The 15,157-nt window shown below is 31.8% G+C and overlaps 3 protein-coding genes across 3 annotated transcripts; 1 reads left to right on the top strand and 2 right to left on the bottom strand.

Moving 5' to 3' along the window:
- Positions 1–5,240: 5,240 nt before the first annotated feature.
- On the top strand, positions 5,241–6,293 carry LOC116001501 (protein PLANT CADMIUM RESISTANCE 9-like). Its single transcript, XM_031241371.1, has 4 exons — positions 5,241–5,361; positions 5,514–5,585; positions 5,727–5,936; positions 6,046–6,293. The coding sequence occupies exons 1-4, from the start codon at positions 5,268–5,270 to the stop codon at positions 6,102–6,104; spliced, it is 435 nt and encodes a 144-aa protein (XP_031097231.1). The 5' UTR covers positions 5,241–5,267; the 3' UTR covers positions 6,105–6,293.
- Positions 6,294–7,137: 844 nt separating this feature from the next.
- LOC116001697 (probable pectate lyase P59) lies at positions 7,138–8,874 on the bottom strand. The gene is made up of 2 exons (XM_031241601.1): positions 8,532–8,874; positions 7,138–8,440 (listed from the first exon to the last, which is right to left on the bottom strand). The coding sequence occupies exons 1-2, from the start codon at positions 8,717–8,719 to the stop codon at positions 7,288–7,290; spliced, it is 1,341 nt and encodes a 446-aa protein (XP_031097461.1). The 5' UTR covers positions 8,720–8,874; the 3' UTR covers positions 7,138–7,287.
- A 2,551-nt stretch (positions 8,875–11,425) lies between these two features.
- On the bottom strand, positions 11,426–13,147 carry LOC116001696 (probable pectate lyase P59). The gene is made up of 2 exons (XM_031241600.1): positions 12,845–13,147; positions 11,426–12,750 (listed from the first exon to the last, which is right to left on the bottom strand). Exons 1-2 carry the CDS (start codon positions 13,042–13,044, stop codon positions 11,601–11,603), a joined length of 1,350 nt encoding a protein of 449 aa, XP_031097460.1. The 5' UTR covers positions 13,045–13,147; the 3' UTR covers positions 11,426–11,600.
- Positions 13,148–15,157: the final 2,010 nt, after the last annotated feature.

Below are 15,157 nucleotides of genomic sequence, written 5' to 3'. Positions count from 1 at the left end.
GAATTTTTAAAACAATTTTTTTTTAAATCTAACTACATATGTATTTCATCAAGACTATTCATGTCGTAATTAATATTATTCATATTTGTAAACATTTAGTTAAAAAGTTTGACCTATTGGCTTAGTTCCATAATCACATTAATCACAAGAAAAAAAGTAATCTTTCCATTGTTTAATTTGGATCTTTAATTTGTATTCTTCTATGGTGTGAACTCAGATATTCAAATGTTTTTAGTAATAACATCATATCATATCATGTCATGGGTCAGTTGATATTATTATTATTAAAAGGATTTTGATCACATTTCATTTCACATGAAATGCATTTTCTTCCGGGATGTCTATGTTTGTGGTATTTCAATAGTTTATGCCTTTATGGTCCCGTCCACATTCGTGTGTCCAAAGTTTGACCCAATGTCTTCTTCACTCAATTCAATACAAATAGATCATATGGAATTGAACTCATGCTAGCTTGAATGGTACTATGTAAAGCTTATCAAGAATGGCCTAAATAATGCTATATGGTAGTCGCCTAATCAATGTACAAGGGTTTCAACTTCACTGAAAATTTAAAGAGTCATTAAAATTTTTTGACTAATGATGTGAAAATTTCTTATAAATAAAAATGTATAGATGACAGAAAACTTAAAATTATATAGACAATTTAAATTTTAATCTGAGTTATCAAAAAGAATGATCTAAATAAAATAAAATGAAAAGGCAGTACGTGTGGGGCAGCAGACAATTAGGAAGCCAACCACAATACAAAATAATGCATCCATGCCAGCTAAGTTACTGTCAAAGTGTCAAACCTAACTTTATTTAGGCTGTTCCCCAGTAGCATCTTTTCATTGCAACCTATTATTTGACCCATATTCTGCTGTCAAGGCGTTAACCCCCTCCCCCCAATTCCATATTTCCTGAAAAAAATATATATGTATACCTTCTTTGAATTTATTAATTTAAAATCGACTAAATTTATATATATTCAAAACAAAAAGACTGAGAAACGTACTTAAGGTAAATTATTCTATTTGAAACAAATTATTTGAAGTAGTTAATGTAAAAAAATATAGGATATGATTTTCTTTTAATTTTAGTGGGAAGTTGAAATGGGCAAGTGGTTTAGTTGCTTTAATTTGTAGACCCCAATGAACTTCCAACTTTTTATCTAGACCAGAAGTGATCTGATCTTTGCCTACTCTGATGAGGACATGGATGGAACATGCAGGCTTTAGATTCTATAACTATAATTCAAATTTGAGTGAGGAATGGGTGGTATTAAGCTCATGATCGATTATATATTTATTATATATGTTTCACTTTATATTTAATTTTTTTCTAAAAGGCTAATCTTTTTCTGAGGTGTTGGTAGTGCTTTTGAGTTTTGACTGATGGCATTTCTATAGCTTGTTTATATGCATGCATGCTACAAGCTAGCTAGCCTACAATTATAATGGATAGAATAATGTGTAATTGGAGAACACTTGGGTATATATATATATATATATATATATATATATATAAATATATCATATTATAATATGTAAATATTGAATCTTTTTTTTTTCTCTGAACATACATACAAGGGGAAAAAAGGCCAAACAAAAAAATAGACAAATCTTTATTATTGGACTCCAATTACATTTACATGGACATTGGAGAATATGCTGAATTTTGAATTTTTGATATAGGAGGGTCTTCAAGCATCCACAACCAAGTTATGATGATTTATTTATTTTTGTTTGGGTGACGAGGGAATCCACAGTCATCACTTGAAGGTGTATACTAGATAAATCACGTTTTTATATAATAACCTAGAATTCGAAGATTTTTGGTCATCCAATTTGTGGCTCTTGCAAAGCAAAAGAAAAAAAAAAAAAAAAAAAAAAAAAAAAAAAAAAAGCAAAGACTCCACATACAAGGTAATATATGTTCCATACTCTCCCATTTTTAGCGTATTTAGTTACATTTAATTATATATTTTAGAATAAACCTTTATTTTTTTTGATAAATAATAACATTAACTAAACTTTTAAAGATATATTCACTAATATATTCATTTTATCTCATTGTATAGTTGTTTTGTACTTAAAAAATTCAGTATTGTTAACCATTCTTTGTGATTTCCCATCATTCAATTCGTTTTTTGAGAGCACATCTCGAGACATAACTGATTTAAAACCAAAAGGAAATAGTTTATTATACTGTAATTTGGTGATGGAATAAAATCCACCCAATTACTTGAGTCTTGACAATTCCAAAACCATTTTCTCTATTTATTCTTTGAAAGGTATATTTTTAATTCTTTTCATATAATTTTTTTTTGGTTTCCGAAAGTACGTAGGATGAGATCTAAGCATGAGAACCTCTTCCAAGATGATTCTTGTACATGGGTTGAAAGGATCGATCAAGATAAAGAAGTGGAATCATTTCCCTAGTTGGTCCAAGGGGTATCTTTAAAAATAATTAAAGAAAGAAAATAAATTGCTCCAAGATTTTTGTAGAATTAAAATGTTGGTGGATTGGAGAAGTATTTTAAGGATGTTATGAGTTTTGAATTATAGCATCAGATGAACTCAAAAATACATTTATTATGGTATTATTATTATTTTTAAATTAAACTTAGGTAGGTGATTATATATGGTAGTATTAATTGTTTAAACACACATATGCACACTATTTAAAGTGCATTTAGAAGAGCTCATCATCCCTATCCTAATAGTAAAATTTCATTGGAAGATGGTGTGATTGAAACGTTATAATTAATCATAATAATCATATATTGGCTATTTATCGGTCATTTTTTTCACCAATCAAAAACATACATCATTTATATATTGCCATAGAACAAATAGTTGTCCTTTATATATAATCTATATTAGCCAACTACGATACCAAGTCCAGGGACAGAGAGTGACATGCTTTTGATGAGATAAGATTCAAATCTTGAATATCAAAAGCAGGAGAGCTTTCATAACAACTACTATACTATAGAAGAACTCCTTTTGTTGTAGACGACTGGGATTCTGATATATAGAAAATGCATCCACAGTGCAAAATGTGCTGTATGGATCAGATATGGGCGGGAATAGGAATACGTAAAAGAAAGTGGCCTGGGAAGGATTGGGTTAGTACAATCAAGTTGATGTGGAATTATATTAAATCACGACACTGTCACATGGGATTCATTCAACATCAAATATCTAACCCAGTTGCTCAATGTGTGCACATTATTTCACATCATATATTAACATCAACGATAATAACATGTGCCTAATGCTAAATTTACAGGGTATCTGTGTTTGCTAAAAGTTTAATAGTTACCTTCCATTACCAAGCAGATAGAAGCTATATATGAAAGGAAGGCTAGGGTTGTCTTGTGAAAACCACCTATTAGCCTTTTCGATTTGAGCATGTTAATTGTGTGCAATTTGAGTTGGTTTATCTTTATGTAATCTTTTGTTGGCTAGGACTACAAATTAAAACGAGTTTTATCTTGAACACGCATTCAGATAAAGGCAGTAGATTTTTTCATAAATTTTCCGCTAAATATAGACTAAATACACCCTTAAATGCTCTCACAAATAAATGTATAGTAGTTGATTTTTTTTTTTTTCAAAATTATCTTGACTAGGACAAGGGCGGCAGGGGAATAGTGCAAGTTGCAATGTCAAACTAACCTATATATATAGTCAAATATAAATATGAACTTTGACCTGGACTAAGTACATGGCTGGGATAATGCAGATTATTTATGCAAACTGCGAATTCAAAGATTTGTTATTTGCTTACAACTTCCATGTAAATTCTAGGCAACTAGCTTAGACATCATTGTTGGATAATTATATTATTTTTGGTACTTTGTTTATGTGTTTACAACTTTCATGCAAGTTCATTCTAGACATTATTATTTAGTTATGGTAATCAATTGTTTAGTTTAATAATTGAAGTAAGTTCGAATTGAATATAATGTAATACGGAGTATCCCAAATACATAATTATAAATAATTGATCGAATTGATGATCTCTTTTGAGTTTATAAAATTTTATTAAACTTTAATAGTTGGAGGCCTATATATTGCATGCTATCAACATTGATAGTTGAGTACATCTTAAAGAAAATAACTATATAATTGGGAGATTAAAATCAAAGCTCAATCTAAGGCTATGTTTGGCAAACCTAGCTGAAAAGTAGCTGAAAACTGAAAAGCTATAAGCTCGAAGCTGAAATATGAAGAGTTGTTAAGCTAGCTGTTATCCTTAAAAGTGTTTGGTAAAATTAGCTTTTTGATAAGCTGATAAATGTAAAAAGACTAAAAAGGACATCTTCATATAATTTAAATAGTTTTAAATTTAAATAGATTTGTTTATATATTAAAATATAAAATAGTGAAATCAATATATTTTAATAAAATATAAAGTAAGAACATATATTTGAAAACATATAAAGTAAAACAAAATGTTTATAATAATTCATAAGACTAGTTATTCATACAAAAATCTATGTTCAAACACAAATGTCAAATTGAAATTACAACCAAACATATTGAAGAGAAAAAGTCAAAAAGGTTTAGCCAAAAAGGTTTTAATTGAGAAGGGTAAATGATGTTATTTCTTTAAAATAAAAAGGTTAAAGATGGAAAAAAAGTTAGGAAGCTACTAGCTTATTTTGAAACGCTACCTTAGGTAGCGTTCAAAAATAAGCTCTTATTTTAAGCTACTAGCTTATTTTAGGAACATTACCAAACAGAGCTTATAGCTTATTAGTAGCTTAAAATAAGTTATAAGCTCCTAAATAAGCTCTGCCAAACAGAGCCTAAATAATCAATATTATCATCTCAATGTAACTCTACGTAAGCATGGTGCTTATTATAATTTTGTATAATGACGGTAATAATAATCTATCGTAAACAGATAAACTTAATAATAATAATAATAATAATAATAATAATAATATAAACGTAACTTCATGAAGCGGATAAACACTTATTTAAAACAATAAGAAATTCATTAATTATTTGAGTCAAGAAAACCATGTTATAAAAATGTGATTGAAAGTCAACTGTAGATTTTCTTGAACTTTCTAAGAAAATTCATTATTAGTATCACGTACTATAAGAAAGGGGTAGGCACATTGCCAATGATGGCCTACCTGCATACATACACACACATATATAGCCTGAAACCTTAATACAGATATACAAACAAATTAAAGCTTTAATTAGTTTAGGTTAGTTTGTTTGGTACTCCGAATTGAAAGCAGGATGAATACAGAAAAGTTGGGTCCAAAATTCAGCCACGAAGTGGAAGGCCAGTGGACTACTGGACTCTATGATTGTTGGGATGACCCTTCCCTTTGTAATTATCTATCTATCTATCTAATTTTTGGTCGTTTTAAATATAATTAGTCTTTTTCTTTCGATCTTTTAGGACATATATAACTTAAATACCATAAATATGGATATACTATTATTTGATTTGATTGATTATTGTTTTGTTTTGAATTGAAGGTGTTAAGAGCTGTGTTTGCCCGTGCGTTATCCATGGCCAGCTTGTTGAGATACTTGATAGAGGAACAACATGTAAGTAGTAGTCAAATTAATTAATTTTCACCAGCTTAGCTAGCTAGCTTGGTGCAGTGGTATATTTTACCTTACTTAATTGCTATATATTCATTTAAGCTTGGAAATCTATTATATATATATATATATGACTTAGGACAGCCCGTGGTCTTGGGTGCCTAATCTCGTATGCTATGGGAAGCATTCACTGCGGATGCCTATACGGAGGCATCTACCGTTCAAAACTGCGTAAACTCTTCAACTTACCGGAAGCTCCTTGCTCAGATTATTTGCTTCATTGTTGCTGCTGTGTCTGTTCTCTATCCCAAGAGTACAGAGAACTCAAAAATCGCGGCATCGATCCTTCTCTCGGTACGTATAATTTATTTCCTTCCATCAATCCAACACTACGTATATATATATGTATGCACTAATGCTATGCTAAGCTAAGATAGCTAAAATGATTGTACGTACTTACAAGGTGGGAAATTTTGGGAAGGGAAGATCTTACCGTGCCACCAATGCCTACCTCAAAAATGACTCGTTAATTAAGTCTGCTCTCTCGGCCCACTCCTTCCATATATGCATGCATGCATGGTTTGTCCTCCTATATGTTTCTGATTATATTGTGTAATTTAATGTTACGTTATAACTATATTTTGTTTATAAGGTTAGAAGAGAAACCAAAGGTAGTGCAGAAATGTTTTGTAGATTTAATTCCATAGATAACATCAGTGACTTCCATAATAATCTAAACCTAAACTAAAATTTAACTAAATCTAATAATTAATAATACACGCCAATTGATTTTTTTTTAGTCCAGACGCCGCTCATTGTCCATCTTTGCGTGTACTGAAATGGATACGAGGTGAAGAAATGTAGAGGCAATATAATATAATCTTCCGATCCATAAGCAGCAGCGCTCACAGATCGAAAGCACTGCGGAAAAAGAAAAGAAAGACTTGATAACAAAAAATGCCCCCACTGATTCAATTCGCCCGCAGAAACCAGTAATACAAGCTAGGCCGGCAGTGAGAATTTAAGCAGCTACCTAGATTATTAATTTATATCAAAACTCAAGGAGGGAGGGAAATCACATCACTTATAAATATACCACCTTTATTTTTTCTCTAGTTATTTGATCGAGTGAATTTTGCTACTGGGAGATCGAAAGGGCCTTAGCTTTTGCTACCTTATGAGAAAATCATATCGTCCTATCCGCCTAGATTTTAAATACATAACATTACACTTTTTTACACTTGTATAAAGAAGTGTATAATACCACAATTAAAAAACTTATATAAATATTCATGCATACAGTATAATACGCGTCTAATTTATATTATAATATAATGAAGAAGCTAAGCTAGCTGTTAAGGATCTTTAATTTGAGGTTTACAAGCAAGTTTCATACGTTATTTTTTCAATATAATTATATATATTCATTCATTGTAAAAGTTGGTAATTAATTAATTTTTTTAACCACCAATTCAAATAACATTAGATATCTTCTTTAATTTACTAACGTAACAATAATATAATATAAATTGTAATGAGCGAGCTGAGCTGAGGATTTTATGAAGCAAAATTCAAAGATATGGGATGGGACATCCCAATAAACAATTGTACAAACAAAGAAACACTAAGAGAAGTGTGAATAATAATAAAATAATGCGCTGCTTAGCTTGCTGTGCTGCAAGCTAAGGAATTGAAGGCATGCAATCTAACAGGCCGATCCTTGCCTGCAAGTAAGCGCCCCTGCGAACCTAGTAAGCCAAGTCACTTCCTCAGCCTTGAATGTCTGTACCCCATCGTACAATTCATTGTGCTTTGACATGAAATTTGGATCTCCCGACTGGACAAAGAAAGCTCCGTTCATAAATATATCTCCCTGTGATCTCCATGTCCACTGCTTCCATTCTGCAGGAGTCCCCGCAGCTCTATGAGTTATCTCTCTTTTGTGTATGTCAAGAGGAGCGATGAATCGGTTGCCCTGACTAATGATGGTGGGGTGAGCACTCCCTCCAATGGCGTACATGTTCCAGTGTGTGTAATCGTTGTTCACCACATGGATGTATCCGTACCGGCATCTCGGCATCCTCTGCACCAATCTCTTCCCGAAGTGGTTGAATGCAATGGTGACTTGCATCACCTCATCTTTGGGGGAAAAATCATTCGCACCGAACAGCATCACATCATTATGATCCGTGAAGTGGCTATTCGAAATTGTGATGGCCGTGGATGCTTCGATCGCATCAATAAGCCCGTCGTAACAGTTCTTCATGGACACATGGTCGATCCAAACATTGGAAGAACCGAAGATGGAGATGCCGTCGCCGTCGCTCTTGGTTCGCAGTCCAAAGTGGTCGATGGCATCTCGTATCATGCCACCATTACCTTCCACGATGTCGCGGATGTGGATCCCGTGGATGATCACGTTCTTCACGAACTGAATGGTTATCCCCGCCCCACCAATAATGTGGACTTGGGCCCCACGCCCATCGATCGTCTTATCACCTTGCATGATCATCTCCTGGTGGAGCCTGATGGTCATGTCACGTCCGAAGATTATCCACAACGCTTTCTTTTGAATGACCCCGTATCGGAGGGTTCCCTGTTTGGGGTTTTTTGGATCATCGGAGCTGTCGGTAACGGTGTAGAACTGCCCGTTCTTGCCGCCTTTGGTTTTGTACCCAAACCCCATTCCGCAATCCGCTAACCTCTTCCGGTTGGTAGCCCAATCGGCGTGGCAACGCCAGCAACGGTCGATCGGATTTGTGGCATTACACGGCCCGTGGTACTTTTTTGAACCCAGAAGATGCCTCGTTGTGCTGTTCTCCATTGATGCCGTCAAATCGTTCGCTTCTACTAGTGTCCTGCAGGATTATATATATCAAAAATTAATTAATTAATCTAATTAGATTATTACTAACACCAAATTAAACATATATATATATATATATATACCTTCGAACTTCGAAATTCAAGGTAGCTGAAATGTTATGTGGATTGGGCTCATAAGCCTTTTGGGCATTTTCCCAGGCTTCAGTTGCTCGCCTCCGCCACACCTCATCGAACTCAGCAATGTGACCAACCGATGCGGGAATTATCGCTGCAAGAGTAACCACAAACAAGAAGAAACAATATCCCTTCATTTTGATGGGTATTTTATATTTTTTTTATGAAAAAAAAAAGTATGTTATTTTGATAGGGGGTTGAACCGCTGTTTTGGGTTCAACCCTTTAGAACTGATCTGACCTAACCTCAACTTTTTTCTTAATTCAGAGAGGTTTGGTCGTAACAACTTCGTTTATTTATTGAGTGATTGAAGAATGTCTTTAATCCTAAACTATTTATACTAACATATATTGATTTTAGGCCATAACTAAATGCTAGAAAAGTGGCATTACCACTCATTTTTCTTGTGGTAAACTTCCTAACATCCACAGAACAAAAATAGGGAAAACAAAGTTTATAAAGTAAAAAGTGAATTGGCCAAAATTTTCTATCCCATTTTAAGGATGTTTTAAGGTACTCCACAAGTTTTTTTTTTTTTTTTTTTTAAGTGAAACAACCCAATAAAATCACTCTTCTTGATCAAATGTTGAGACATGCAAGAGCTTATTAATTAGCCGGCTCATAATATAATGGCAAAGATGTGAAAAAATATTAATATTAATGAACCAACATCCATATGAAATATTCAAGTTTTCAACAGCATAATTAGCTGCACGGCATATGAAACAATATATTAATATTAATGAACCAACATCCCTATGAAATATTCAACAACATAATTAGTTGCACAACATATGAAACAATATATTAATATTAATGAACCAACATCCATATGAAATATTCAACAACATAATTAGTTGCACGACATATGAAACAATATATTAATATTAATGAACCAACATCCATATGAAATATTCAACAATGTAACATAAAACTGTTCATTGAAATGGTGTTGGTACTTTCTGATTAACCAAAATTAACACTTAGAGATTGGATAATATAATTAGTTTTCCTTATGGTACGATTAATTCAAATAAATAATAAATTTTTTTGCCACTGGAAATATACAATAGTACGTTACACTCTTTATTCCCAAAAGCGATGGAATTGCATTCACATGTGACGTTACCTTACGTTACTACTTCATATATACAAGTCTTGAAAGCTTTCAGGAGTTGAAAGACTTTCAAATATATTTTGTCGAGCAAAATGATTCTAGATATATTTTTGTGGGCTCCAATTAATTTCTTTTAAAGGCTATAATAATAATAATAATAATAATAATAATAATAATAATAATAATTATTATTATTATTATTATTATTATTATTCACAATATGCTAAAGTTTAGGCCTAATATATTAATATCGGTTAAACTTCTTAAAAAATAAAAAAAATTATTTATAAAATAATTTTAAAATATTATTTTTAGCACATCAAAATAATATGTGAACTATTTTGAAAAAAAAAAAAGAAGATACAATTTGATAAATATCATAAATTAATTATTACCATATTATTTTCATTTATAATGATAAAAATGATAGTAATTCAAATATGTGAACCAATACCTTTAATTTGAGATAAAATTAATATAATGACTAATAAATGTAGTATGATTATTAATTAAATTTTCATAAAATTTGCTTTAGTTTATTTTAATTTCCTTAATAAAATGATCAATAAATGTTCCTTAATTGATTAGTAGTGTTAATAGATAGGAGATTAATATAATGGAGTTATGACGTGACAATTTTGTGAAGCTAAAATATAACGTACATCATTTTAATTAAATTCGATATACAAATTTATTAGCACTAAAAATACAAACAAAATCAAGAATATAACTTGAGCTCATATATATAATGTTTTTTTTTATAGATATTATTGTATTATTAGTTGAAATTGTAAATTAAAAAAAAAGTGAATAAAACAAAATTATATATATATATATATATATATATATATATATATATATATATATATATATATATATATATATATATATGATAATTTGAAAATAAGGTGTAATCTTTTTAAAGTGAAATTATTATTGAAAAATGTAATACTAAATTACATTAGGAATAAAATATTTATTACTTATATATAAAAATGTAATATATAGAAGGAAAATGTAATACTTTTACATTTTGATGAGATGGTCTTATGACTCATTTACTTTTTTTTTTTTTTATATATAAGTAAAGAATGTATTTTAGAAGTAATAATATGGATTTATGAACACATTATTGAACCTTCAATATGCCTTAGTTTACTATTGTTGAAAGATTTTAATATGAGTGTTACGTTCTAATAACTATTTAAACAATCAAAGTGTTAGAATCTAATGTTGTGTTTTTTTTTTTTTTTTTGAAAACAATCTAATGTTGTTTATTACTACACAAAAAATTATAATTAGATTATAAAAATTTCTCTTTCTTGGTTAACTTAATTTGATCATGATCACTCATTTGCTCTCTATATTCTACACAAATGCACAAACTACTCCAAGGTAAATTGTTTTGATTATCAATTATACCATACACGAAATATACCTTGAAAACAAACTAAAACAAAAAAAAAATCAAAAATCTCTACATTAAATATAATTAGTTAAATATCTTGAGTTAGTTAGACCAATAACTACTAATTAATTAATTATTCAGTACTAAAATATACTTACTAAAGGTTTTGCCCGCACCATATTTCTAGAATGGATTTTATATGTTATATTCAAGTGGAATTTATTTATTCCAATTTAATTATGATTTGTATTAGTTATACATGCATGTATGCAATCATAATCATAAATATAATTAAAGTAAATATATATACCAACTTAATTTTCACCCAAAAAAATGGCCAGATCAGAGCATTCTATTCAAAACAAAAGAGTGTAAAGATGGAAACAATTACAAAACTTTGTTTGGGACATGCATCATGTATATATCAACAATAACGGTACAAACAAGAATGAAAGAGAAGAGGCGAGGTGACAATAATAATCGATCGATGAATCTAACATGGTGATCCTATCTTGCAAGTTAGTACCCCTGCAAACCTAGTAAGCCATGTGACTTCATGAGCCTTGAATGCCCTTAATCCATCGTACAATTTGTTGTGGTTGAAATTTGGATCCCCGGACTGAACAAAGTAGGCTCCGTTCATGTATATATCTCCCTGTGATCTCCATGTCCACTTCTTCCACTGTTGCGGAGTCCCCGCGGCTCTGTGAGTTATCTCTTTCTTGTGAATGTCTAGGGGAGCGATGAACCTGTTGCCCTCACTGATGATGGTGGGGTCCGCACTACCTCCAATGGCGTACATGTTCCAATGTGTGTAATCGTTGTTCACCACGTGGAAATATCCATATCGGCACCTCGGCATTCTTTGCACCAATCTTTTCCCGAAGTGGTTGAAAGCAATGGTGATTTGCATGATTTTGTCTTTTGGGGACCAATCATTTGCGCCAAACAACATTACCTCGTTGTGGTCGGTGAAGTGGCTATTTGAAATAGTGATGGCCGTGGAAGCTTCTATGGCGTCAATCACTCCGTCATCACACTTCTTCATGGACACATGGTCTATCCAAATATCGGAGGAACCGAAGATGGAAATCCCGTCGCCGTCGCTCCGGGTTCGGAGTCCGAAGTGGTGGATGGAGTCTCTGATCATGCCGCCACTACATGAGAGTATGTCATAGATGCGAATGCCGTGGATGATGACGTTATGAACGAATTGGAGGGTGATCCCGGCCCCACCACTAATATGGACTTGGGCCCCACGCCCATCGATCGTCTTGTGGCTTTCCACCATCAACTCTTGCTTAAGCCTGATGTTCATGTTTCTTGCGAAGATTATCCACAAGGGTTTCTTCTGGATCACCGCGTGTCGGAGAGTCCCAGGTCGGGGATTTATAGGATTATCAGAGTTGTCAGTAACAATGTAGAAACCGCCGTTCTTGCCACCTTTGGTTTTGTACCCAAACCCTAGAGCGCAATTGGCCAACCTTTTCCGGTTTTTAGCCCAATTGCGTCGGCAACGCCAGCAACGGTCGATTGGGTTTGTGGCATTACATGGCCCACGGTACTTTTTTGTTCCTAGATGCCTCCTTGTGCTATTGTTGTCCGTTTCCGTCGTCACATTATTTCTGTATTCTAATATTACCCTATATGTGCCAACAAAATTTATAAATCAACCCATAATAAATATACATTAAACAACAAATATTAATATTAGCTATAGTAAAGTAAAACATTTACTTTCGAACGTGGTGATTTAAGGTGAAAGTAACATTAGAAGGATCAGGCTCATAAGTCTTGAGGGCATGCTCCCATGCTTCTGTTTTCCGTTTGTGCCACACCTCATCATACTCGCCAATGTGACCCAAGCTTGTAGGAATTATTATTGCAGCCACAGTAACAAACAAGACGTATAAAGTCTTGATCTGAAATCCCTCCATTTTTGGCTTCTGAGAAAAAGGTTGAACCCTGGATTTTTTGGGCTCAACCCTCTTCGGTCAGATCAAGCCTTACCCCGAACTCTTCTCTTATTGATCGATCAAGTGTTAGTTCTTCCAAATGAATTCTTTCTTTATATATAACATATATATAATGTGGATTTTAGTGTTAGTTTAACTAGACTCCAAAAAATGTGCATCACCACTTCTTTTCTTGTGGCCTGGTAATTAAACTTCATTCATCCCACCCTCACAACCAAAGTGAATACATGGGTGAAAGTTCGCCATTCCGCTTTTTTTTTTTTTTTTGGGTAACCATACAATATATAATTAATCAAAGTGAGAATAAGTTTTAGATAATGTTATACGGGTGAAAATTAAAATGTATATTTATTTTTAATGACAATTTAATTGAGTCTAATCATTATCATATCAAAACATTAGTGATTATGGTGTCAATTCAATGATACTATAGTATGAGATCAATAGTGATGTAGGTTAATCCTTTCAATAATATAATGTAGAATCAGACATCTTATAGTAATCTTGAGGTACATTGGAATTAATCATTGTAAAAAGTGGGCAAAAATAATATTCATGGTAGTGTGTGTATATATAGACACACACGAATCATTTACCTTGTTGTGACTCTTTTGAACAACGTTAACAATTTTAAAAATGTTTTAAATAATGTACTTAAAATAGGATACAGTATTTTGGCATTCCCGTTTCCAAAGAAGCCGACTGCGACTTGTTTGTGTGAGACTAGAATTGTATGTTATAATAATATAATAATGGTAAGAAATTATGCATTAAATATTATTTGTTAAAGAATTACAACTCAAATTACATTGTGTTGTGTTTACCATTTGGAAGGGAAACTACACAATTTATTGAATCCTATGATAAATTTAGGCATTAGAGTTTTTTTTTTTTTTTTTTTTTTTTTNTTTTTTTTTTTTTTTTTTTTTTTTGTGAAGAATGAGAGGCAATGCTTCAGGTTAGCGGATTCTCCGAGTAACGTACAACTCCATCTGCGTCCGCAAGAAGAAGAGAAACTAAATCATTGGAGGGTTTTCGAAGAAAGATATTCCCCCGTCACTCGCCTGCCTCATGTTGACTAAGAAATCAGCACATTTATTTCTTTCTCGCAAGACATGTCTGACTTTTAGATGAGAGAACTTCGCAGCCAAAAACCTATAGTCACTAGATATAGTTTATTTCACAAAGAAAAAAAATACATGATTTTTCTAGACAACCTAACAAAGAAAAGAATATGAATAAATATGTAAAGAAGGAAAAATTCCAACCGTGAAGTAAACTTGAAGTAAGGAATTGAGCCAATACACAAAATTATTCCATTTGATTCTCAATTTGGCTTCCTATATAAGGCTTTTGTGGATGTATATGCTCACATTTTATATGGTTTACCATTCTTGTTGTGTTTTAGAATGTCTTCTTCTTTTTTCTTTTTTTTTTTCCTTATGAGATTCTAGGTTGATGTTGGTGTTGGTATTGTTCTTATTAAATATAATTACTGTTATTGTGAATTCTTTGTAATTCATGATGGAGTATGTCAATTCACATGTTAATTGTTATTGAAAATAAAGAATTTTTATTTTTCTAATTAAGATTATGTCAAATAATGAATATTATGTAGTAATTATAATATGGGAGAGTAATATTAACCCAATGGGGTGGTAAATTTACCAAAAAAACTTTTCTTAAATAAAATTCATCCTTTGATATAATAAAAGACATGCACAGGATTCTTTTTAATTTTTATATTAGAATGTAAACAATGTAATGTAATGTAATGAGCATAGAGTGTTGTATACATATGTACCCTCCTAGCTTTAATTTGTTTATTTCAAAGGAAAAGATGCTAGGAGATTTCTTTTGTATATAGTATGAGAAAGGATATAATATAATATGCATTATTGTATACGTTTATTTAATTTCATCCACTTTAATTGTATGCTTGTTGTTTTAATCACCACTTTAATTTTTTAATATAAGGAGGGCGGAAATTACCCAAAGAAAATGACGCAAAGTTAGTTCTGTCAATATGCTTACACTATCTTCCAATAAAACTTTCTTGACTTGCTCTAAATGC

This window comes from Ipomoea triloba, chromosome 13 (assembly GCF_003576645.1).
Source record: "Ipomoea triloba cultivar NCNSP0323 chromosome 13, ASM357664v1".
NCBI classification, from domain to species: domain Eukaryota; kingdom Viridiplantae; phylum Streptophyta; class Magnoliopsida; order Solanales; family Convolvulaceae; genus Ipomoea; species Ipomoea triloba.
Note: the sequence above shows the minus strand (reverse complement) of the source record. Positions and strands in the feature narration are given on the sequence as shown.